At 39.3% G+C, this 27,104-nt stretch overlaps 2 protein-coding genes across 2 annotated transcripts; one reads left to right on the top strand and one right to left on the bottom strand.

Moving 5' to 3' along the window:
• Positions 1 to 2,146: 2,146 nt before the first annotated feature.
• Positions 2,147 to 7,254, bottom strand: LOC131254385 (cation/H(+) antiporter 15-like). The gene is made up of 3 exons (XM_058255372.1): positions 7,054 to 7,254; positions 5,941 to 6,936; positions 2,147 to 3,430 (listed from the first exon to the last, which is right to left on the bottom strand). Exons 1-3 carry the CDS (start codon positions 7,252 to 7,254, stop codon positions 2,147 to 2,149), a joined length of 2,481 nt encoding a protein of 826 aa, XP_058111355.1.
• Positions 7,255 to 16,841: 9,587 nt separating this feature from the next.
• LOC131253711 (vacuolar protein sorting-associated protein 32 homolog 2-like) lies at positions 16,842 to 24,671 on the top strand. The gene is made up of 6 exons (XM_058254841.1): positions 16,842 to 16,985; positions 18,651 to 18,750; positions 19,070 to 19,155; positions 19,276 to 19,367; positions 23,686 to 23,800; positions 24,316 to 24,671. Exons 1-6 carry the CDS (start codon positions 16,911 to 16,913, stop codon positions 24,496 to 24,498), a joined length of 651 nt encoding a protein of 216 aa, XP_058110824.1. The 5' UTR covers positions 16,842 to 16,910; the 3' UTR covers positions 24,499 to 24,671.
• The last annotated feature ends 2,433 nt before the right edge of the window (positions 24,672 to 27,104 follow it).

The following is a 27,104-nucleotide window of genomic DNA, read 5'->3' as shown; positions in this document are numbered from 1 at the left end:
CATGTCCAGGCAAAAATCATGGGATTCGGTGGGATTAGGAGGGATAGGGTGGATTTCAAGGTAATGACGGTGATGTCAGTGGATTGCTGGCAATCCCATGGGATTGCTCCAATCCGGGTAGAATTTCATCCAGCTTGTTTGGCACGCCCGGCCAATCCCGGGATTACTCCTTCCAATCCCTTCTAATACAATCTAATCCAATCCAGCCTGCCCGGCCAAACAGGCCCTAAGATTATAGTTGAAATCTCATTTTTGATGTATAGACAATTCATTTACTCCGTGATCCATCCAGAATACAAGACAAGGTTGCAAAAAGAATACGTGATTGTACAATAGAATAATGAGAAGTGGACTGTAGACTCAATCTTGGCAGAGGCTTTATAGAGCCCACTGTGATGTATGTGTTTTATCCACACTGTCTATTCATATTTCCAGTTCATTTCGAAGTATGAGAAAAAAAAAATGAGATAGATCTAACGCTCAAGTGGATCATTTCTGAAAGATTCGTGGAAGATCCTATCCATGGATGTTGGGAAATACCATTTTGTCCCAGCGGTTCCTGATATTCCTCCGTTGGCTTGGCAAATGAGGAATGATATGAAATGCCATTTTATCAACATACTTATGGCTCACACGCATAAGATCTAAACCGTTCGGATACTTGGGCCTTAATATGGTAGACCATAGAATAATAATAATAAGGTGCGGCCTGCCCCACCCAAGATCAGGCGGCCCTTACACTGGAGCCGCTTTGATATATGTATTTTATATGCACGCTGTTCATCTATTTTGCCTGGTCATTTCAAAGAGTGAACCCAAAAAGGAAGAAGATCCAAATCTCAGGTGGGCCATATTATATGAAACAAAGGTAATTATTAAACACCCTACTATTAAAAACTTACCAGGACCCACTGGAAAGTTTCGATAAAACATATATCAGCTTGATCTAAAATTCCTGTGGCCCATTAATGGTCAATCACCATTGCTTCCCATGGTATGGTCCACCTGAGAATTGGATGTGCTTCATTTTTAGGCTCATGCCTTAAAATTATATAGAAAAATAGATGGACGCCATTGCGGATATAGAATACATCAATCAAGGTGGCCCCAGGATAAGGGCCACACCTAATTCTCTCCCGGTTACATGATACATCTTCTGTTGTTGGTCATTGGTATTAAAGAGTCATATCCAGAAAATCAACTTAAAAAACTAAACAATATATATATATATATATATATATATATATATATATATATATATATATATATATATATATATATATATATATACGGATTTCCTGTGAAAGACTTTCGTTGGAAGTTCCTGCAAAAGGATGCAGGGTAGGGCCCACAGTGATATTTCTTTGAAATTTATCACGTCCATCTATTTTTCACGATTATTTCAGGACATGCGACCAAAAATGAAATGGATCCAAAACTAAAATGGTCACACGAGAGGGATAATTGGGGAAAGAAATTCCTACCGTTGAAATCTTCTTGGGCTCCACCTTGGATGTTTATATGCCATCCAAACTGTTTATAAGGTCAATCCCACTGGGATGTAGTGAAAACACAAAAAATAAAGCCTGATAAAAATAAAATAAATAAATAAAACTTTTATAACCATAATATTATTTCAACAGTCATCACTGAATCCAACTCTTTCCTTTCGTGTGGCCCACTTGATCTTTGGATCCACCTCGTTTTTGCTCTCATATCCTAAAATGAGTTCTAAAAAAGGATTGACGGATGGATTTCTCAGAAACATCACGATGGGCCCCTCCCCGCATCCTTTGGCAGGAAATCCGCGTCCTATTGAAACAAGCTCTTAAGATATCAATAAATGTTTTTATTTCCCACAAAATCCATCCTCATCTCTTAATTAATTAAAATTTAAACAAATTAGTGAGTATGATCCAACTAGTAAATGCATGCATGATAACCCATCAGATCAATGGTGCAATTGACCATACATGTTTCACAACACGTACAGATGCTCTGAGAATGAACTCCATATAATATCTTTCTCACAAACAACGTATAAAACTCACTTCTCTGTATATATGAATTATACACCAACATTTAAACAATTTTAAAAAAAAAAGAAAGATTAAACACAAGGTGAAAGAACAAGTGAAAACACTAATTAAGGATCGACTGTACTAGAACTCCATGCAGGCCCACTACCATAGGCTCCACTAACACTAGACACCTTAAAATCATTCATCTGTATGTTATCCAACAGCTGTTCTCTCTGCAGCATCGGACTATCTGGTGTCTCCACCCTCTCCTCCTTCACTTCCCCCACATACTGCTGCACCACCAACACCGACACAGTCGCTGCAAAATCCGACGATGCCAGCATATCTCCTATCACCCCAAGCTCCGGACAATCGCTCCAATCCGTCAGTCCTACTGTAAGCTGAGTCATCATCCCTTGTCCACGTCCAACTATATAAAGATCAAGACTATTATCGATCCCACTTACCACAGACACCATTTCCTCCACATTCTTCACCACCCTCTCTGTATATAACACAGCTTCATCATCCACTTTCTTCTGTCTAAACTCATTAATAAATTCATCATCAATCTGCCTTTCTCCATTATCAGTAATCACTGTCAATATACTCTCATCTTCACATGGATTTGTCATCAGCTCACCCTCCAAGAGCCTCACTACAGTCAGATGTATGCCTGGATGTTCCACCATCCTCATTGCATAAGATAAAGCCTCTCGATCATCTGGCCCACCGAAAAAAAGCACAGCTATATGGTAATCTAAACGGTTAATCCCACCAGGACCACGGTCTATAAGAATCCCTACTGAACAAGGAGCACTAGCCAAGACATTTTGATTGATGGTACGGAAAGCTGGATGCTCAGTCTCCATCCCTCCATCAACCTTCTGTTGTTTGTGAAATGGAATGATGATGAATGCCACACACTTATCTAAAGCTACATCACATATATCTTCATGCATGGTTGAGTAGGGTGATATAGCCGTTAGAGTTTGAACTGATACACCTTCCACCTTCTTCTCATAGTTCTTAAATGCATTAATAATCTGAGAAGAACTGCCCATGTTGTGGTTCTCAATCCATCTATGGCCTTTATGCATGTTGTGGACAGTCACCATATCTGATGATCGGCCGGTGAGCTCGACAAGATGGAGTGCGTAAATGGAAATCGGAGATTTCTTAGTTGCATAGGATGCTTCGAGGAGTTTGATGATGGTACGGACATTACGAGGAGTATGTATACATGCTAGTATACGTAGTTCCATGTTGAGCTTGCTGTCTATAAATCGACGTTTGTATGATATGTTTGTTCGGGCTCTACGGTGGGCCATTAAGACCACAGGTGTGATGATGCTCGTCGCTAGAACTCCCGTTATCACCATGATCGCGAAAGCCTTCTCGTCCAGCACCTACGTGCATGCATGCAAATCTTTCAACATGCGTTGCATGCTTATACCATTAATACCCGACAGACATGTATCCTCTTCAGCACCTGATGAAGTAGCGGACGCACCTTGTTGTCTTTATGGCATCCACCCCATCCATCCTGCGTGCCCTCTACATGTTAGGCCCTTGGAGAGGGAATACTAACCATAGGTTTGTTTGTGTGTTTGTGTGTGTGTTACTAGCCATGGTGTTTATATTCCATCAAAGCCGTTAATCAGATGCATTGCACCAGGATTAAGGGATGGTTTAAAAATCAGACTGACCCAAATCTTTGGCGAGCGTGATTTTATATTTTTCCCTGTGGTGTGGTCCACCCGAGTTTTATAGCAGGCTAATTTTTAAAATGCACAGTGGAATTATGAGTGCTCACCTGATGGACGGAGTGGATTATCTCAGGTGTTATATAAACATTGTACAAAAGGTGATTCAAGGATTCCAGTCCATTTGTTAGTCTCCCTTGGGACGTTGGACCAGGTTCTTCCGAATTGCATCTGGTACAATGTAAATTATACTTAAGATTAGGGATTTTGACCAAAGTATTATTGTGGTATTGCCAAACGCTCTAAAAATTGAAAGATTTAAACAAATGTCCTAGTTAGCCCCCAACACCCTTTACTTTTTAGGGGGATGAAATTACCCTTGGTTGGAGGCTAGTGCTCATATCAACCTTTTCCTTGGTTCGTTGTTTTCCTGGGAATCTTTGTACGGCCTAAAAATGAATATTATTTTTGCTCCGACGACTACATTTCTTAGAGATGTAAGCCAATGATAGATGAGATGTATTTTGAATGATTTTTTTTTTTTACAAAATAATATTTTCTTAAATATAGAAGCCATTTTTTGTTGTAAATAGAGAGGGATGGCCATGATTGTTATCGTGAGGAGAAGTAATTGTCGGAAGAAATTTGAGGTGGAGATGGATGGTTTTGGTTATCATGGGAAAGACGATGAAGGGATAGAATTTATATTTTATAATGCATTGCCTTAGAAGATAATGAACATATATCATTGATTAAGGATTAAGGTTGTGTGTTAAGCGTCTAGGTCATAGTTGTCATTAAGAGTCCATGTTATCATGTGTTAAGCGTCTAGGTCATGGTTGTCATGTGTTAAGTGTCGAGGATGTCAAGGTTTGGGTCATGGTTGTCATGTTATGAGAGTCGAGGTTGTCATGTAATAAGGGTCAAGGTTGTCATGTGATAAGGTCTCGATCATGGTTGGTATATTTTAAGGGTTGAGGTTATCATCTGTTGAGGGTCTTAAGTTGTCATGTGTTAAAGGTTTTGGGGCCACTTTGGGATATGTGTCGAAGCCACTCAATCCATTGGATTCAGAATTTAATTTAACATCATAGGTTAAAAAATAAGTTACATCTAATAATTCTATGGCCCCCAGGAAACTTTCAATGGTATGTTTTCAATCTCACTACTTTTTATAGTGTGGTCCACTTGAGCCTTTGATACGCCTCATTTTTCAGCTCATTCCTTAAAATGATCTTTCAAATTGAATGGACGACATGGATAAAATATATACATTATGGTAGGCTCTACAAGACTATTCATATCTAGCTAGGTCATGCTACCCAATCCGTGTAACATCTTTCATGCGAAAAGCTTTTTGCTGGTAGCTATGTTGGGCTCACTATGATGTTTGTGGGAAATCCACTCCATCTATCCATTTTGGAAGATCATGTTAAGACATGAGATAAAAAAGTTACATTTGAAACTCAAGAGGGCCATATGACTGGAAATAGTGGAAAGCGAGTACCTACCTTTCAAACTTTACTACGCTCCACTATGATGTTTATATGCAATCCAAACCATTCATAAAGTGGCCCAAACACTTATAAAAGCCTTACCATGGGGATGGATTGAAAGAATAAAAATATTAGATTAATTCAAAGCTTCTGCTGCCCCATGAATGTTTCAACTGAATCTCCAACAATTTTCTATTGTGTGGCTCTCTTGAGCTTATCTCATTTTTGGGCTCCTGTCATAAAATGATTTTGCAATACATGCGAGGTATGGATGTCTCACAAACACCATGGTGGGCTCCATAATGTTTATCTCATCCGTCTCGCCGTCTCACAAGCTCGGCTTAAGGCAAAAGGTAGTTGGGTACAATTTCATCCTAAATTTTTTTAAAGGCATTAGGAGGTTAGTTAGGGCATTTGTTTAAATCTTCTAATATTTGTGGCGTTTGGCAATGCCATAATGTTACTTTGGTCAAAATCCCAAAGAAAAACTATAGCAATGGTCCGTACTCAACTAAAGATACGCCATGGAACGGATATGAAAGATTCATCTGATCACAACGCTGGTTCATATAGCAGTGGGCCATCAGCGATGTGACCCACAATTCAAAGAGATGGAGACGGCCATGGTCATGACCCAAGGGCTTACTGCAGGCCACACGCACACACACACACACACACACACACACACAGAGAGAGAGAGAGAGAGAGAGAAGGTACCTGCTTATCTCTTTCGATGTTGATTACGATCAGTTCGAGTAGCCCTTTGGTGTTCATGAACATCCCAAGCGAAAATCCTTCACGCAGTGGCATCCCATAACAGATGGCGACTATCAAAGTGCTGATGGCCTTGCCAATGCAGGCCGCTAGAATTATTCCCATTAGAACCAACCCCTCCTCTGTCTCTACATATGACAAATTCGTCTTTAGTCCGCTGATGGTGAAGAAGAGTGGCAGCATCAGTCCCGACACAAAATCCTCCAGCTTCTCGGCTAATGCAGCCCCCAACGGCCCATTCGGTATCACAAGCCCAAACACAAAAGACCCAAATATGAAATGTATTCCAATCACATCTGCAATCAATCCACACACCATAACGCCGCAGAGGATCATGGATATGTGTAGGTCATCGAATGACTCCCCATCAGGTGTTTGTTGTATTACCCGAATGATGGCAGGCCTCACCATGAAGATACAAATGAAAACATAGGCAGCTGCGGAGAGGACAGCCCAAAGGGAAGCAACAGGGGAATTTTCGTTCCGAGCAAGGGCGACTGCAATGGTGAACATCACCCATCCGATGATGCTATTGATGAGAGCAGCGGACATGGCGATCCTCCCAAGGTTGGTGTTGAAGAGCTTGAGGTCGGTGAGGATGCGAGAGAGGACGGGGAAAGCAGTTACAGAGAGGATGACACCGAAGAAGAGAAGGAAGGCGCTGTTTTGAATGTCATTTGTGACGTAAGAGCGGACGAAGAAAGATGTAGAAGTTCCAATTGCAATAGGGATAATCATGCCGGAGATGGCAATGACTAAGGCCTTATGCTTTGTACGTTTGAGAACTTCAATGTCCATCTCTACACCAACGAGAAAGAGGAAGAAGATGAGACCCATATTAGCAGTGGTCTCAAGCATTTTAATGCTTCTCAACGGAAATAAAATCTCTGCGAAATGGGGCACCTTTCCCATAACCGACGGTCCAAGAATCACCCCACCCTACAATACCCAAAACCCCACCATCTTTCTTTATTAAAACAAATGAAGATGAATGAGATGAGATGAGAATTTAAAATAAAATAAAATAAAAGTAGTTGGGAAGCTCTTCTTACTTACAATGATTTCGGAGACAACACGAGGTTGGCGAAGGGGTTTAAGTATGTAGAATAATGCACGGTTGGTGAGGGCGATGATGATGAGTTGAAACATGAAAAGAGGGAGGGAATAATTCAGTGGATTTTCTCCTTGCCATATCCCATTCGTCATTATCATTGGCGTGTAACATACTATGCTCCTGTTTTCAATTTCCTTCTCCATTGTATTGTATGTAGTGGCTCTTTCAATTTGGTTGTTCTAAGAATAAGAACAAATGATGAAGAGAAAGAAGAATATGATGATGATGAAATAAAAGAAGAAAAAGATAGCGGGAATGACGAAAGAAGAATAAAATGATGATGATGATGAATGAAGAAAAAAGAAAGAAGAAAGAAGAGGAGAAAAACAAAGGTTGGAAAATGTATTCAATCTCTCTCTCAATAGGATTGGAAAGATAATAGCCACAAAGAGGTTGCTAATTCTACGAACATAAGGTGGGGTTACTAGTCAAAGTCAAAAAGTCATGGTCAACCATGTTTGAAACATGAAGAGAAAACGAGCGCGTGGGTGGATCCCTGACTGTGGGGCCATCTTGATGTTGTTTACTTAAATCCATGCCGTCCATTCATTTTGAAAGCTCATTAATATGAGGCCTTATATCCAAAAATGAAGGAGATTCAAACCATAGGTGGACCACACTACAGGAAACGGCAGTGAATATATAACCATTAAAAACTTCTTGGGTACCACAAAAGTTTTTGACTAAGTTGGTATTTGTGTGGTCCCTTCGTCCAGCTCTTCGTCACCTTATCAATAGGTTGGCTGGCTAATAAGCATGGCCCAGGAAGTTTTTAATGGTGGGTATTCAATCCCACTGTTTCCTACGGTGTGATTCGCCTAAGATTCGGATCTCTTTACTTTTGGGATCATGCACTAAAATGAGCTGTTGAAACGGCTGGACGGTGTGGATTTAAGACATATGCATCATGGTGAGACCCACAGTCAGGGATCCACCGAAGCCGCGTAGAGAGAAAATCGACACGGATTGCGAGATGGCCTGTTGTCCTGCCAAAGTTTCGTGGACCCATCCATTTTTTTCACGTCATTTTACGTTAAAGCCCAAAAATAAAGTAGATCCAAAGTTCCAGCGAACCATACAAAAGGACGTCTACCGTTGAAACCTTCTCTCGGGTTACCGAAGTTTTGAATTAAGCTGATATTTGTATTTTCCCTTCGTACAGGTCTGTGTGACGTTATCAACACGTCGTTGGATGGAAAATAAATATCACAGTGGGCCTAGGAAGGTTTCAACTGTAGCATTATTGTCCCAACAACTTTCCTTGGTGTGGTACACTTGAGCTTTCCATCTACCTAATTTTTTGTATCATGCCGTGAAAAAATCTGGTAAATTATATGGACGGTGTCGATATAACACATACATCATGGCGGGGCCCACATAACTTTGCAACGTCAACGTACCACAAACGTCCGTGACGTGTGGTTCACTACGCAATCCGAGTCCGGAGAAAATGGAGGTGGACTTACCATTTGCAATTTCCACACCCTTCACACAAGCACACGTGTATAAGATCCTGTTCATCTTTTCATCAACACTGAAAATGATCTTTTCATCTTTTTCTTTGAAAAAATAAAAAATGAAATAGGATACAACCAATCAACGGTTGGAAAGTATTTTTCCTGGCCATTTATTAGGCCCACTTGAGATGTGGAATGGTCTTGTTTTCACGGTAGATTTTCTATATAGCGTAGCTCAGAAAGTTCATTTCTCACATACGTGTCAATGTGTACGGCTCCCTCACGCGCGTGCGTTGAATTAGCATACCTCCATATGGCCACTCAGGATCCAGCGTGTGTCGCTGCTCCTATCTGGTCCACATGCTCAGTGGTCTGATCATCAAATCCACAGTGAATTTATATCCCATCTTATCCGTTAATCAGGTGATACTACTTGTTATAAATATAAATTTCAAAAATCATTATAATAAGGACATTATGGAGGCCACAGATAGTGAATTAACTGATTTTAGTTGTGATTTTAAAATTCTAGTGGTATGGCCCACTGGAGTTTTCCATCAAGCTTATTGTTTATTTATATGGTGAAAATATTGTGGAATTATTAAGTAACGATGTAGATTTTACACACACATCATGTGGGCCCCATAGTTCTCAGGTGGTGCACGCACTTTTGCACCTGTGGAAAAGGGTTCCAGTCCTACGTTTACCGCCTGGTAACGCCATCGGACGAGTTCGCTTCCGTTGCAATGCACGTGGATTAGCATATATTTGAAATGTGTGGGGCTAACTCATGACGTGGTAGTCGAATCCAAACCGTCTATCCGCTTAAGCTCCTCATGCTCACCGTACTTACGAAGAATCATACAGATTTAAAACTGTGGTGCGGCACAATTCAGGGAGCAATGTCCATTCATGACTAAAACTAATATGTTCCACATCCCATCTAGAAGTTCTGTGCTGGGTGTGTCGCCCTCTCCAATGGAAGCGGATTGCGTCCGATCCCTGCCCGGACGTAGCAAGGACCGGCCAGATCTATGTGGGGCCCACCATGATGTATCTGTTTATCCACACCGTCTATCCCTTTTCTTGGATCATGTCACGGGATGATCCCAAAAATGAGACAGATCCAAGGCTCTGATGGACCGTACCAGAGATGAATCTTGCATTTAATGCAACCAAGCTTACTATTTTCTGTGGTCCACTCGAGCGTTGGATCTACCTCATTTTTGGGCTCATGAGTTAACATCATATGAGAAAAGAGATGGACCGTATGGATAAATAGATATATCATGGTGACCCCCACACAGATCTGGCGGGTCCTTGCTACCTTCGGGTTGGTTCGGACGCAGTCCGCATCCGACTCCAATATCTGAAATAGGAATGCGTACTGAGTTACTCAGTACGCTTGTACTGAGTAAACTCAGTTGGGCCACCTTGAATGTATGCGGTTTATCCAATCCGTCCATACGCTGTTTCAGCTAATTTTATATATTGAGCCTAAAATTGAAGCATATACAAAGCTCAAGTGAACCATACCACTGAAAACGGTGGGAATAATGATTTCGACCATTGAAATATTTCTAGTGCCCACGATGATTTTTATTTGTCATCCAACATGTTCATAAGATAAAATTTAAAATATATATATATAAATAAATAGGCTCAATATATAAAATTAGCTTTGTATATGCTTGATCCAAAACTTCAGTGGCCTCCAAAAATTTTCAATGGTAGGCACTCAATTCACACTACTTCCTATGGTATAGTCTATTTGATCTTTTGATATACTTCAGTTTTGATATATGGAAATGATATTAACTTTTAAAATGGATGGGCAGTGGAGATCAAACAGATAAACCACGGTGGATCCCTCAGAGTTTACTTGAGCCTACTGAGTTACTCAGTACGCAATCCGCTTCCCCAATATCCGCCGTTGAATCTTTAGTATGTCCCACGTCCGTCGCTCAACAATCTTCATTTTTATTTGTAACCCAAAATTGGTACACGTATCCAATAAACGGTGTTGTTGGATGTCACTAAAACATCACAGTGGGCCCCACAGTTCAAACGCTTGCACCTAAGCATTAAATAATAATAATAATACCTAGATTACGTTTCCCACGGGCAAGAAACTTCGATACTCTTGCAGAGTGTGATAGATGACACACAGTCACTTAACAATTACTTAAAAATTTGCATACTTAGCATGCATTTAATTCAAATTAAACTGTCTAAATTATGGTTCCACTGTTTAGATGTATCATTAATAAAAATAAATAAACTTATTTGATTATTTGATTCCCAGATTAGCCCGACTCATCTACACCGTCAGACTTACCCGATGGACTCTTATTTTTGCAGTTATGTAATATTAAGTCTTCTCATTTTGCAGTTTTGTATATATTTATAATTTGATCAACCTTATTGTTTGTTTTATATGGTTACATCTAATGTACAGTTAGAAATGAAAAAATAAAAATAAAAATCCATTGGTATACTATTTCAACAAACAAGTGTCCACTAACCAATGGTTTGATTTGCTCAACCAATCTAATTTTAGGACTTCAACTTAGAGATAGTGAGTTTCACCATTTAATTAATTTAGCTTGAGTTAATGTGTTGAGTTTCACAATTTAATTGATTTAATTTGAGTTAATGTGTGTTGCTTTTGTAATTTCTAAGTACATGTGTATCAAGCATCATAATTTTATAAAGTATCAAATTATTATGTGAAAAGTATAGGGAGCATGCTTTCCGCGAGGAAATACATGATACACTGTCTAAGCCTTTGCGCGCTATATGCGGGTTTTTTAAGGACATGGATTAGGTGGTATTGCCAACACCATAGGTGGTGGTGTGTTGATGTGTTGAGTATTGCAGGGCCAACAAGTCATTATATCCAAGTCATTCATCCATTTTTACATCTCATTGTAGAGAACAATTCTAAAATTGAAGTAGATCTAAAGCTCAAGTGGACCACACCATAAGAAACTGGGATAACAACACCCACCATTGGAACCTTTCTAGGGTTTATTGTAATGTTTATTTTTCATTTAACTTGTTGATGAGGTGACTCTAGCATGAATGAAGGGAAAGCACAAATATCAGCCCAATCTAAAACTTTTGTTGCTGCCGAAAAGTTTTCAATGGCGGGCATTCAATATTGGTGGTCATCTTGAGCTTAGGAGGTGCTTCATTTGTAGAGTTAGCCAACTTATATTTTGAGTTAACCCAAAACTAACTTTAACAATTGCTTGAATTACACTTTGGAGGTATACTACCTTGCTATCTTCTTAAGGGGAGAGTGGACACCATATTTTATCGTGGAGAGGTATGCATTTTCATTGTTAATGCTTTGAGCCCTCAAGAGACCTATATCAACCCTAGGTATTATATAAATTCGGATCTAATATCACCATTAATCTTTGAGCTTCGTAGAAGAATACTTAACAAAAATAAAACAATGGAATAAAGTATAATAACCCGACAATAAAGCTAGCAAACATAGAACACAAGATATTCTACGTGGAAAATCCTTGCAAGAAAAAACCACAGCACAAAGCGACAATAATCTACTATAATTAAAGTATTAGAGTTAACATAACTCACCTTATTTGATTACAGACAAAACTGATCTCCATTTGTGATGCGCAACTAAGCAAAGCCATATTCCCTTCCGAAAATCAATTTCCAAGCCTTTAAAAGTGTTTAGAACCCCTCTCACCTCATAAATCCTTAACCTTATACAAGAGAAAACACTCGCATTAACAAGCCTTAATCATGATCCATTCATTCAGTGTGGTTTACCTGAGATTTGGATATGCATAATTTTTTGGATTACGTAAAATAGACTAGAGAAACAAATGGATGGCATGGAAATACAACACATCATCAAGGTGGGCCCCACATTAAGGGTGATGCCTAGGTTGTCAAGGGTACATCTTGGCCTGGATTTTGAACTATTTTAGGCTAGTCCTAATCAAAATTCTGATTTTTCAGGCTTCATTGACACCCCTAGTAACACCCACTATGATGTTACCCGAGCCATACCTGATTGGACATCAAGTTGATAGAGTCAAAAGTGAGTTCTTTTTTTTTTCACATGCACACACACCCCCACACACTCACGCTAGTAGAATTTCACCACATGTGGATACTGAAACCCTTGACCGGGTGTTGAAATCCCTGAGAGTCTACCACCCGAGCAAGAGTCATCTATCAAGTCTTTGGAAAGCTGAGTTTAAGGACAACTCAGCCTAGACTTTAGCCGAGTCAAAGTTATCAAGTTTTTGGAACTATGTACTTGCGTCCTTTCCCTACTTGGACAGACATGTGGTGACCCTAACACCTTCGGGATGGACTTATAATGGGTAGTAATCTCGACGGGCCCTAGCCTGATGTATGTGTTTTATCTGCTGGGCATCCATTTTTTATTTTATTTTTTTCATTTCATTTTAGGGCATGAACCCAAAAATGAGAAAGATCCAAAGCTAAGTAGACCATACCATTAAAAAACAATGGAGATTGAATGGCAGTGGTTGAAATTTTTTTAGGGGTGCCATAAATGTTTTAGATCAAGTTAGTATTTTTGTTTTACTCTATCATCAAGTTGGATGGCAAACAAGTATTGCAGCAAGCCCTCAAGAAGTTTTCAATCATAAGCATTCAATCACCACTAATTTTGTGGTGTGGATCACTTGATCTTTCGATCTACCTTATTTTTGGCCTCATACCCTAAAATGAGCTGGCAAAATGGTGGATAATATAGATAAAATACATACATTATGATTAGAACTTTTTCACCGCTGATTTGGGTAGTGGAGGGGTGGTTACCAGATTTAAGAACAGATTAGGGGCGGCCCTGCACACCTAAGACAGTGCAGCCCTTACTGCGTGCGCCCCACCTTGATGTATGTATGCTATATTCATATTATCTATCTGTTTTGCCAAAAATTTTAGGGCATGAGTCTAAAAATGAAGCAAATCTAATTACGTGGAGATTGACCATAGGCCATAAAAGTTTTGGATGATATTTGCTTTTACCCTTCATCTAAGTTTATGAGACCTTATCAGCATATTGGATGGCAAATAAACATTACAGCGGGCCTTAGAAAGTTTTTAATAGTAGGCATTCTACCACCAATGTTTCCCGTATTATGGTCCACCCGAGATTTGGATCTTCTTTGTTTTTGGGCTCATACCTTAAAATGATATGGAAATGAAGATTGACCATGGATACGGAATAAATACATTAATGTGTGTCATGGGCGGCACCATCTTGAGTGAGACCAAGGCCACACCTAATCCGCTCCCAGCAAGTGCAAATGACTGTTAGGTGATAGGAGTACTTGATTGGCATCCGTTGGTGACAGGCATACCTAACAACTTTCAAACATAAGAGTGCATTAGGTGCATCTGGGCCTCACCCAAGATGGTGCAGCCCTTAATATGGGGCCCACTTTAATATATTTCTTCCGTATCTAGACCGTTTGTCCATTTTTTTCAGATCATGTTACTTCATGTGCCTAAAAACGAAATAGATTCAAATCTAAGTGGATTACACCATAAGAAATAGTGGTGATTAACCTTTAAAAACTTTTTGTAGGCCACAAAAGTTTTGGATCAAGCTACTATTTATTTATTTATCTTCGAAAACTTTCGTGTGACATTATCAACAGATTGGTTGGCAAACAAATATTAACAAAACATCATAGTGAGTCACAGGAAAATTTTAATGGTGTGGAGTTCAATCACTATTGTTTCCATAGTATGGTTCACATGAATTTGGATATGCTCGATTTTATTAGCTTATACTCTAAAACGATCCTGCAAAACAGCTGGTCAGCGGATGCGGATTTCCTGCAAAAGCCTTTCGCATGAAGTTTTGTGCTGGAAACCTAAGTGGCCCTACCTTGATGTTTGTGAGAAATCTACCCCTTTCATCTGTTTCGTGAGCTTAAATTTAGGGCTTGAGACAAAAAGCGAGTAGGATGTGGACTGCATTAAAGGCAAAGGTGGGTAGGGAAATTCCAACAAGTTAAAACTTCCGTAGGGTCGACGGTTATGTTTACATGTCATTCATACCATTCATAATGTCTCATATTATCCTGATTCAACACTTTTGTGGCCCTATAAATATTTCAATTGTGAATGTTCAATCCTCACATTTGAGTCTTAGATCTGGTTCGTTTTTGGTTTCACACCCTAAAATGAGCTCAAAAAGTGGATGGACGGGGTTGATTTCTCACAAACATCACGGTGGGCCCTACCTACGTTTCGAGCGCAGGAACTTCCTGCGTAGGGGTGTACATCGAGTTGAACTGAGTCAAGCTAGCCTCAGCTCGACTCGGCTCGGCCACTAGCTGACCTTAGCTCGAAGTCAGCTCGGCTTGGTCCTCGAGCCTGACTGGCCAGCTCGGCTCGGCTCGGTTCGGTCAACAGCTCGAGTCAGTTCAAGCTGAGTTTGAGCCAAGATTGAGCACAGTTTGCCATTATAACATTTTCACAAACACCTAGAATGCACCTTCAAAATCTCACTGTATTTGAGACAGTAGCAATAGTTTTACAGGAATTTTATCAAACACTTTCTAAGCAACATAAAAATAAAAAAAAATAAACAATAATGTTGGTTTCATATACATACCTTCCTTACCACCGGCCACACTTCTTTGAGTTATTTCATCACTTGGTGAGCAACATCAATTTCAAAGTAAACGAGTCATTGAACTCATTTGATCTGAGTTGAGTCAAGCTCGAACTCATTTTTGAGCTCAAAAAACCAGCTCAACACTGCTTGAACTCAACTTCGAACCGGTTCGAATGAAGCTTTTTCGAGCCGAATCGAGCTAGCTCGGTTCATGTACACCTCTATAAATCCTGGGGAAGGCTTTCCCAGGAAATCCGCATCCCTGGTCAGCATACATACATTAAGGTCGGGCCCACACGGTAATGGCTGCACGTGATCCGTTCCCTGCGGACGCGGGCCTTTTGCAGGAAGTTCGTGCGGTGGGATGTTATGTGGGGCTTAGCGTGATGTTTGTAAGAGATCGACCCCGTTCATCGGTTTTGTGAGATCATTTAGGACATAAGTTAGAAAAATAAGACGGATACAAATTTCAGGTGGGCCACAGGAGAGGAAACACTGGGGATTTAATAACCACCGTTGAAACATTTACATGGCCACGGTTTGGAGGCCAGGAAGTTTTAACGGTAGGAATTTCTTTTCCTAATTACCCTTCTCTTGTGGCCCACATGAGTCTTGGATCCACCTCATTATTCTATGTCACGTATACTAAAATGTGCTCGCAGAACGGATGGACGGGTTGGATTTCTCCCAAACATCATGGTGGGCCCCATCTAGCATCCCCAGTGCAAGAACTTAAACACGCGTCCCTACTTTGCCGGCCGTGGCCACATGCTCGAATCAAATCCCGCCACGTGTCAAAAGTACGGAGTACGTGGTACGCGTCGTAGTTGGACCTCCACCCAAATATGGGGTTGGGTCGTGTTTCTCGACGTAGACTTCCACCTTCAAAGCTCTTCTTTCTTCTACAACAGGAAATGCTAATTGCACTTCTCACGCGCGGAGAGAAGAGGCACACGTGTCAGATCGCCTTTGTAGGTCTTCTTTCTACTCTTAAAATCAATGAAATATGATCATCAGGTGGGCCATGCGCATATAAAAAAATTTGAATCACTAGGATATTATTTTAACCGTTGATTTATTATCTTATAATTACGAGCCATCTGATGAGAATATTGATTATAGTATTCAGATATGGCATCTAAGCTTTTAGGAGAACCTTAATAGCGGCTCTGATCATTCACACGTGTCTCATACAACAGTATTTGAAAGAAGCGAGTGTAGTTTCAAAAAATTGCCGAGGAGCTAGTTCAATTTCCCTGTGTCCGCTTTCTTATATCCTTTTTCCCCAACCGGTAAAAGCTGGTGGGCGCATAGCAGAGCTGTTGCCTCTCTCTCTCTACCGAATTCTCTCTTTTCTGCATCTCTCTCTCTCTCTACTGAATTCTCTCTTTTCTGCATCTCTCTCTCTGCTGAATTCTCTCTCTCTCTCTCTCTCTCTCTCTCTCTCTCTCTCTCTCTCTACTGAGTTCTCTCTTTTCTGCATCTCTCTACTGAATTCTCTCTTTTCTACATATCTCTCTCTCTCTCTCTCTCTCTCTCTCTCTCTCTACTGAATTCTCTCTTTTCTGCATCTCTCTCTCTTCTGAATCTCTCTCTCTCTCTCTCTCTCTCTCTCTCTCTCTCTCTCTCTCTCTCTCTCTCTCTCTCTCTCTCTCTCTCTCTCTCTCTCTCTCCGTCTATTAGAGAAGCAGCAAAGATGCTAAAGAGAATTTTCCACAGCAAGGCCAAGAAGCCACCTTCAGCTCTCCCTACTTTGGAAAAACTCAACGAGGTGCTTCTCCTCCTCCTCCTCCTCATGCATTTCATGCCACATGTCTACGTTCTGGCTTTAGACTTTTTCCATTGTTTTCTCTGGTGTGTGGCCCACCTGATCATTGGATTGTCCTGATTTTGTTGGGGCGTCTGATCTTCATGATGGAGTGCACCTATCCTACAGGTTTAATGTTCTTCCCATATGAGGTGCACCCCATAGCAGTTCCACTACACAGGATAATGATCACATACAATCCTATAGTCGAGCTGTGTGGGGCCCACCTTCGCCATCCAACCCATCCAACAGGGAGATCCAATCAACAGGTGGGGCTGCTCCAAATATCAGGCAAACCCAATTATCAGGTGGGCCACACCATATATGACAATGGACGACAATCCAAAAACTCGAAATTCAGCTTGGGGCCCACACTGTTGTGTGTATGACTTCCAACCCGTCCAATAGGCCCGCCTGATGATTGGGTTTGCCTGATTTCAGATACACCCCACATCATGATGTGGTGCACCTGATGGACGGATTGTATGTCACCTAAATCAGTAACTCCCCTAAATTTTCTGTTCCAAACTGCACAATCCGAATCATGGGTCATTTGTGATCCGGATTGCTATTTTTACCGACATGAAATTAAGTTTTTGTACCCTATATTGTCGATTAAGAGCTAAAACAAATTTATATTGTAAAATTTAGAGATTTAGGGGTCATTTGGATGCCTGTAAATTGGGCTAGTGGTAAATGATTTACAGGTAGTGTTTGGATGCTGAAAAATGCATATAAATGATTTGCAGGCTGTAAAATGAAAACCTGCTGAAAAGCTCTGATTCGGTTTACCTGCAAATGAAATTCAGCATAACTGCTAGAATTTTGAAATTTGGCAATAAACAGATTACGGGTTAAACAATTTACAGGTTATCCAAACACAGCTATTTACCTATAAACAGATTACAGCTTAAAGCCAAACAGGACAGGCTGTAAATAATTTACACCTATAATTTGATTACCTAGGCTGCAATCCATTTACCACTTAACAAGATTTACAGGCATCTAAACGACCCTTATACTTTGATTTATGCAATCGTATGCAGGATGTATAATTGTAAGGTCCATCACTTCACACATAAATTGCATTATCAGCTATAAGATTATAGGATCCACCACCCGAGGCGTTACATAGAATACTCATTTTAAAGTTTTGATAAATGGGGCCCATGGTTGAGCCATCCAGACCATTGGTCTGTTGCATAACACCATGGACGGACTATGCACCGAAAATCTCCTCAACTTGACAATCCTAACCCTTCAATTTGTAGCCTAGAAATAGATGGTCAAAAACAAAATTATGAAACTGTCCACATTCGACTGAAAGAAGGCCCAAGATTATGGCTAGCATTTTCTAATCGTGGAGAGTTTTGGGGGCATGGGCCATCCACAGTGATACACAACAGACCAGTGGTCCACTATTGAAGCCTGACCCCACTCAAACTTGAGTACAATGTGTAAACCTTCAATGGATTTTTGACCTCTTATCAGTTGAAAAAAAAAAAAAAAAGAAAGAAAAAGGAATTTGGTTTTGTATGCAAGAAGATCTTGATTCCACTGTATTCATGCATTGCATGTTAGACAACCCTCTTCCTCTCTTAGTTACAATTACCATTTTATGCCTTCCAGACACTGGAAATGTTGGAAAAGAAAGAACATGTTCTTCAGAAGAAAATTTCCATAGAAATTCAGAAAGCCAAGGACTATACGAAGTCAAAAAATAAAAGAGGTATGCATTTGTTTCGGTTCTACTCATCATGATTTTGTTATACATTACCTCATAACCAAATTAATATAGTATCCTATTGGTGTTTATTCTCTTACTGATCCACTGGATTTGAAAGAAACTCAATTTCCAATTGCACTCTCTCCATGAGGTTGTTTTAACACTTACAAACTGACAAGTGGTTTTAGGGTGTGTTTGGATGCTCAATTGAACGGAATTGCAATTGCCCAATTCAATATTAGGATAGACAAAGTGACCAAATTATAGGTGCACCAATTTTAGTTCACAATTCTACATAAACCAATGTTTTGATTTCTTGCAGCTGCAATTCAATGTCTGAAGAGAAAAAAGTTATATGAATCACAGGTGGAGCAGCTTGGGAACTTCCAATTGCGAGTTCACGACCAGGTCATCCACTATTTCGATCAATATGGTTTAGTTGCAGACTGTTCTGGTGCTTCAACAGACAAATAAAATAAAAAAGAAAACTAGAAAATGTTGGTTAATTTATACCCATCCTGTATGTAGATGATTTTGCTTGAAGGTGCAAAGGCAACAACAGAAACTGTAGATGCTCTGAGGACAGGAGCATCAGCAATGAAGTCTATCCAGATCTCTTTGTAAGTTAAATCCTCACCATCAAAATTCTCAACACCCATATCACAAATAGTAACTGGCTGTGGCATCTGATCTGAATTCTCTCCGTTATTTGTTCTTATCGCACCAAATTCATCAAATCGTTTCTCGTTGAGTTTCCATGCCAACAACAAAGTCATTCAGATTTGAAATATTTGAAATTTGTATCTGACCTTTTCATTCATGCTCCTATAATGTTCATTAAGCCTCAAGGTATATATGCCTCAGGTCATTTTGGATACCCTTGCCTTGAGCTGATCATCAAGGAGTAAGCCTCTTATAACTTTTGAAATATTGATTTGAACTTACTGAGCATTCGGGACAGTATGCAAAATGAAACTAGAATGGTGCATGTCGCTTTTTCACTCTTTACCCCCAAAATTATATTTGTTTGTATAAAGTAACATTTTAAATGTACGGAATGTTATTTTCAAGGAATAACATTGCCTCCTGCCCAATTCACCGAGATACTTCCAACTGTACCCTAAACTACATGATGAACCTACATCATCATCATCAAAGCCTTAGCCCAACTAATTGGAGTCAGCTACACAAATCTAGTTACACCATTCCAAGTTTGAAATGTCATATCATCAAGGTTCATGGTAAAAGTTGTGACAAAAGTTTCATGCCAGCTGCCACACTGACGCAACCCTCCTTTATCTGGCTTGGGACCAGCAAGGAGAGCACAAAACTTCCACAGGCGACGTGTAATGATCTAAACCTACATGGGAAAGTAAATATTATCTAGCTCCGTGTCATATCCAACATTCCAATGCTTCACATATTCAACACTCACATCATAAATTCCTCAACCTCTTCATAATGTTTAATTTGACATTCAACCCTTTCACATTTGCATCAATGAATATTACAACACCTCCAAAAGAATCTGAGCTATTGATGACATACAAAATAAGCATTCTTTATCCTTGCAAACAAATAAATTCCATCTATGTGAAGAGCATAAACACGGAGACCCGTGGCTTTTATTGTATCAGAATGGTACCAAATCAGTACAAATTTCGCAAAGATAGTAAGATTGGTTGAAATTGTGTCAGCATCTTTCTCTTTGTTACTGATCTTCATTTTATGGATATTTCTATTTCGTTGCCTTTCTTTGGCTATACATTGTGATGGTGTCGCGTAGCGGGTGTGTGGATTGAGGAAGAAGACTAGCGTCTTCTTCTCAAGAATAGTCCTTGAATTCACAAGGTGAGAGAATCTCTTAAACAATAATAAAAATTATATTATTGAATGAAGCGCTCTCTACAACTTACTTAATGACCTTATATAAGTAAAAGAGGCCCTAGACTCCTAATTCAACTAAAACTAGAAAACTTTCTTGATATAGTTAAAGTTACTAAAAATAGTGAAAATATGCCTAATGTTGGAGTTAGTGCCCTTGAAAATCATCCGTGCCCTAATCCACTAGCAATGTGGATGTGATCGGGCGGATCTCAACTGTTAATCATGGTGACCATGGGTCCTAGATTGGACATGCGATGTGCCTTAGACAAATTTAGTGTTACTCTCATGTCATCTTATGTTCACTGGATTTGTTGATGAGTGATTCCTCTGGTAGTACTTGGGAACTTGAGATTGGACATGACGGTCATTGACCTGGGAAGTCGTGGTCCATGGATCTCAGTACCCGGTTACACCATGAGCATCACAAGTGCACGGGACACCCGTGGACATCAATTCATGAGATATATGGTCAATCTTGTGTGAGGGAACTAACTTGGGTCAGGATGAACAGTCTCCACCAATGGGAGCCAACTTGGTGTTGGTTTATGCCTTGCCCTTATCCTGCACAAGAGTGTGAGTGTGTTATGAACAAATGATTCAGGTTCGGACCTTTGGTCACTTACATTGGTGGATCGAAATCAAGTCAACGGTCTAGGGCCCATTAGCTTGGACTGTGATCGTGAGATTATGACTTGATGATGCTTAAAAGATGGTTTGGTCTTTAGACCTAAGGACGTGTAAGGGTCGTAATCTTGACTGGTCACCTTTGACTCTTCCTACGATGTCCATGTAGGGGCCAATAAAGTGGACGTGGCTAGGCACTTCCATCAGGAGGCATTAATCTTTCACAAGCCAACAAGGGATTCACCAGCTTGCCTAGGAACATGTTTATGGCTTTGTTCTGGATGGATTAGGAACTCATCAAGTGGTTTTTCTACTGGACCTAATACTCTGAATGTTTTAATCGGTTTTCAAAGATTTTAAACAGTTGTAGTTTTATTTTTAACTATTAAAATTGCTTTAATCACATTCGATGATAACCTAATGGCCTAGATCTGATGGTCCACTTCTAATTGGCATAAGATATAATAATTAGTAATTACGTCGTGGTTGTGGAGGGATTGAATCATGAGTATATGCATGGATGATGCGGATTGATAGGCTTCCTTTACAGTAGGTTACACCGAAGTCCGTAGGGTGGCGAAGCACCATACCGGGTGCACCCCTGAAACCCTAACCCTTCCTTATTTATATGATCCTATTCCAGAGGAGAGGAACAACTATCCATATATGTCCCCACCCCATGAGACGTGTGAGTGTGAGGAAAAAGAGAAAAAGTTTGAGAGAGCGGAGATCCACTTCACCCTTTTCTATTATCCTTACTTGCAGTCCACTTTTGTGGACAATATACATCTTCCTCGACACCTAGCAGAGGATTAGACTTTAGGCTATCTTGAATCTCCAGTACTGGGATAGATTAGGGAGAGACTCCTTAGTTTAGGAGGTTAGTATCGAAAAATCAACATCGCAAACATCTCCTTTGTGCACATTGCGTGCAAGTATGATCTCCACTATTTTTATTTTTATTTTTAAGATGAGAAATTTATTACGAAAAAGAAGAGCTACAAACACTAAAACACAAACACAAGAAACAAGAAAAGACAGAAAACAAAACAGAACAGAAAGAATACAACTACAACCCCAAGGTTGTGAGAAAGAGAAAAGCCCAACACCCGAAAGAAACCAAACTACGGAGACAGGACTGCGAGACCAACCCTAATCCCAATTAAGGAGCCCAATCCCTAAATAAAGAAAGAACTTTGGAAAGCACCCCCGAGACTGAAGAGGATTGATTTCTGAAACAAAGGTTGTTTCTCTCTGCCCACACAGCCCAAAAACTGCCAGAAAGATAATACTCCCCTTCTCGCTAGAGCTCCACTGTGATCATTGTACTAAAGGCAGAAATGATCAGCAATATCTCTAGACATGGCCCAGGATTACCCTGTCATTCTCAAGATGCTCCACCAAATATCCATAGTGAAGGAACCGTGAATAAAAAGATGATTCACTGTCTCGTTAGCCTTGAAACAGAGAAGGCATATATTTGGCAGCTGCAATCCTCCTTTCTTCAAGTTGTTATATTGTAGAAATTTGATGTTGTTACAAATGGGAATTCTTGGGATGGGTCCCATGATCAAATTGTATTGTACTGATAGGGACCCAACACCTAATCATACTCAAAACTCGTAAACTATTCTTAAATGACTAAAAGAAAGACTTTGGTCCACAACTGGACTCATAAAACCCTAAAATAGCAAAAATGGAACTTAGTAGAAATAATAAGTTTTGACTTAAAACCCAAATTTGACCCCTAAAATGATTGAATTTTGGGAAGCCGCTTTTGGGCCAATGAACCTTCGGTGATGATCGGCCAAGACGTAGGGCTTGTCAATAGCTTTCCAAAATTATACACTCGCCAATGAACCTTCGGTGATGATCGGCCAAGACGTAGGGCTTGTCAATAGCTTTCCAAAATTATACACTCGAAACAGAACCAGTCTCAAGGTTATGGTCCACTTTTTCTCTAGATTGAACTTTCCGGTCTAATTTCTTTCTATCACAACTGTCAATGAAGTTGTTTGTCACCCATTCTACATCATGATGGATCTCCAGGGACCTGTATACAAATGGTATTTAAAACATATCATATTCAAGCGGTTTAACTTCATTGGAATCTACACTAGTAATTGTACTGGCAGAAACTCCAAGCTCCAAAATATTTCTGTTGCTTGGTTCAAAATTCAAACACAAATTTATAAACATGGAAGAGTACAAGAATTACAAACAGAATCAATCCAAAACAAGAAAAAAAGAAAAGAAGAGAGGAGGTATGAACTGAATTCCTTATCTTCTTCTCTTTGTTCCTTTCATTGGGTCCTCGTCCAAAGAAATATGTTAGTTTCAGCCATATGAATTCCCTCCTCTTCATCATTTTTTATCAAACAGCACACCAAAAAACTGATTATTATTATTATTATGGTGCCAATGCAGGAATGTCGATGATATTGATAAGACCATGGACGAAGTGAATGAGCATAGAGAAAATATGAAGCAGATACAGGAAGCACTTGCAACTCCAGTAGGTGCTGCCGCTGACTTTGATGAGGTAAGATATTATTCCTCTTCTACAACTCAAGCCAATTTGATGGTTTTTGAACATCAGGAAATCTTTGATACTCTGGCGGAGTGTGATGGATGATATGCAAGCACTTAGAAATTACTCATTAATGGCATATGTTGCATATAACTAATTCAACTTAAACTAGTTTAGATGTATCATGAACCAGAACTTATGATTATTTGATTATCTGACTATTAGATTTTGGAACATTTATTGGAAGGTTAAAATGAAAATATACAATGGTCTTATTCCAACAAAAAAGTTTCCACTAAACAGAGGCTGGGATTGTTCAAGCAACCTTTTTTTGGATTATAACATAGCAGCATTGGTTTTCACATTTTAGTCTGTTTAACTTTAATTTTAGTTAGTACATGCCACGCATACCATTTCCAGGTGCCTGTGTATCAAGCGTCGTACACAGCCTGAGTTTCAAATAACTGCCCTTGAACACTGTGTAGAACTATTTCAATTTGTTACTAAAGGCAGAACATTTGCAACAGGATGAGCTAGAAGCAGAGCTTGAAGAACTTGAAGAAGCAGAACTGGAAGAACAGCTGCTGCAGCCACCTGAAAGAGGACCCGAAACATCGTTGCCCTCCACCAACGTTCCCACAACAGGAAAGCTGCAACCCACCAGTGATGTTGATGAATTAGTTGCACTTCAAGCTGAGATGGCAATTTAGATGCAGGTTTCAGTGCATTTGTAAATCTCAATCTGGATTGTACTTTCACATGCCGGAAAGTTCAACTCATGATCATGTGAATATAAAAGAATTGGCATTAACTTCTTGAACCACGTGTAGTACTTTGTAAGCAATAGTGTATAAAAGCATGCGAATTTTCCATTTTACTTTCACCATTTGTTCATCGTGTTTATAGTGATTATAGTTAATGTTGTCTTGATGAACTGACATGATCGTAGCCAAGTTATCCAAGAAGCATTGCTACTACCAGCACCAACATCTTGTTTTCATCTTCATCTTTTATAGTAGAACCCTTTTGAGTGAATTTGTTTCAATCAAGCCCAGTGTTTCAAATCGCGCCCGTAGCGTAGCATGGCTGTAGCGTTACATAGCGTCTCAAATAGCGTAAATCCCCTATAGCGTACGCTACAGGGATCGTAGTGTACGCTACTGCTACGTAGCGCGTAGCATCTGTAGCGTAAGCTACAATGTATTTTTTTTACTATTTTAGTTTTTTATTATTTTTTCAGGTTTTCTTTGTTTCTAATGTTGAGAAATGTGACACTTGTATTGTACTTGATACTTTTAACCTATGGGATTTTTATTTCTTTTCATAATTGTGACTTGTGGTTTTAATTAGACATTATTAATTAAAGTGGTTTGCTTATAAAGTTGTCAATGTGATAATTATTTGATTTGGCTTATATATGTGGATTGGCTTTTGATAAATGATAACTAATAACTTTTTTGAACATGCTTATAATTGATAAAATGAATCATCTTTTAGGCATTTTTATATATTTTTTTCTTTTTTAATTCACTATTTATTATATTTGTCCTATTTTTAAATTTAAAAAAATAGAGTATCGTGTAGCTTATGCTATACACTGTATTTACGCTACACGCTATAGAGGGCTGAGCGCTACGCATCACGCTTCTGTTATTTAAAACACTGGTCAACCCTTCTGGTTCTTGTTCTCATTGTAGGATTTGATGCTCCTAAATATCATTAAAAAAAAGGTGTGAAAATTATCAAAACCAAAGAGAATTTACAAAACTTACATGCATTGGGATCCAAAAGTTGTTTAAAGGATAGGAACAAAAGGAGTAGCAGGAATCTAATGATCGTTCTAACAAAATGCAACAAGTTAAACACAAGTTGCCATTGTCAAGCCTTCCATGGAGCTGTCAGCAATTAGCAGGTGGTGGTTGTATTGACTCGACCTATGATCAAGATTTGGAAAAATGTTGACAACTTCGTCTTGCGCCGATATGGTTGAATGCAATTTTTTCTGCAATGCATGTCACCTATGACAAAAGATTGTTATTTAGGATTCATAGTGCTGAGGCTTGTATCCGGATTTTTGTGAGGTCTTCAAGCTTTCAACATCCCTAAGCTTATATATAGAGGCCAAAAGTTTTCAACCTTCTTAAGCTTGAGAACTTTACCTTCTATGTAATTGGTTTTCATGCGTGAAATCTATGCTACAGGAGCAGAGTTCTAGTGAAGTAAAATTTAGAAATTTGTTTTGTTCTCTCTAGCGGTTCAATTTAGTGATTGGATTAGGGACACTCATTCTGTTTGTTTTTTTCTTTCTTCCAAATAGTCTTTATGGTTACAATTATGGGTAATTATTTAGGATATTTTGCATGTATTTATAGTGTTGTTTTTTTTTAGATCGATTCAGTTCATCACATTTCCTTTTATCATCTTGATCAAGAATTTGAAGTTTCTTGAGGAAACCCTTGTGGTTAAGAAATGCTCTCAAGCATAAATTGTTATTAGAATAAGTTTGTGGATTGTATCTTGTTTGAAGATTCTGTTTGCTTAAGAAATGCATGCTGTGTGTGGTGACCCATGGATGATTGCATGACTGCGCACAGATGAATCAGGACATCTAGATAACCAGGTAAAAGCTGGAAGAGCAGTTGAATAAGCTAGCTGAAGATAGGCGAAGAACGTTAATGTGACAAAGTCAGCCAAAATCAGATGGAAGTCTGTAACAATGACTTTCAGAGGTTACATTGCTGAAACAACGAAAACCATCCCAAGTTTTGATGTCCAAACGTACTACAGAGCATTGAACAACCGTGTAAACACATATCAACTTTGGTCTCAGTGATTTCTTTGAACGGTTCGATTAAGAAGATAAGATAACAATTTGATTAAAGCAATAACAGGTTGATCCACACCATACTCTATTTTCGTAAGATGATACACACTAACTAAAAATCCACCTGGCGCTACATCATAGTCACACTGGGAATGTAGATAATTGTAACCATTCAGATAGCCAGAAACAATGTCTTCCAACCAAAAGAGTGAGCTCACTAAGAATTATAACAAAGACATCCCAGCCTAGGATATGAATGAGATTGTTGAGATCGCAAAGGATTTTAGTTGACTGGTGAATATCCAATGCAAAACTGATTGAACATTCTTTGAATATAGTCAACAGGAGTTGCATTTTGGTCAAGTTATTTTTCATTTTGCATCATTCACAAAGATTAAATTTTAGTGATAGAATTACAAAGGTTAAATTTTAGTGATAGAATTAGAGACAATTGTCAATTTCTTCATTATAATCCAACTAGGAATTCTCTTA

Source organism: Magnolia sinica, chromosome 8, assembly GCF_029962835.1.
Source record: "Magnolia sinica isolate HGM2019 chromosome 8, MsV1, whole genome shotgun sequence".
In the NCBI taxonomy this organism is placed as follows: Eukaryota; Viridiplantae; Streptophyta; class Magnoliopsida; order Magnoliales; family Magnoliaceae; genus Magnolia; species Magnolia sinica.
This window is presented reverse-complemented; position numbering and strand designations above follow the sequence as displayed.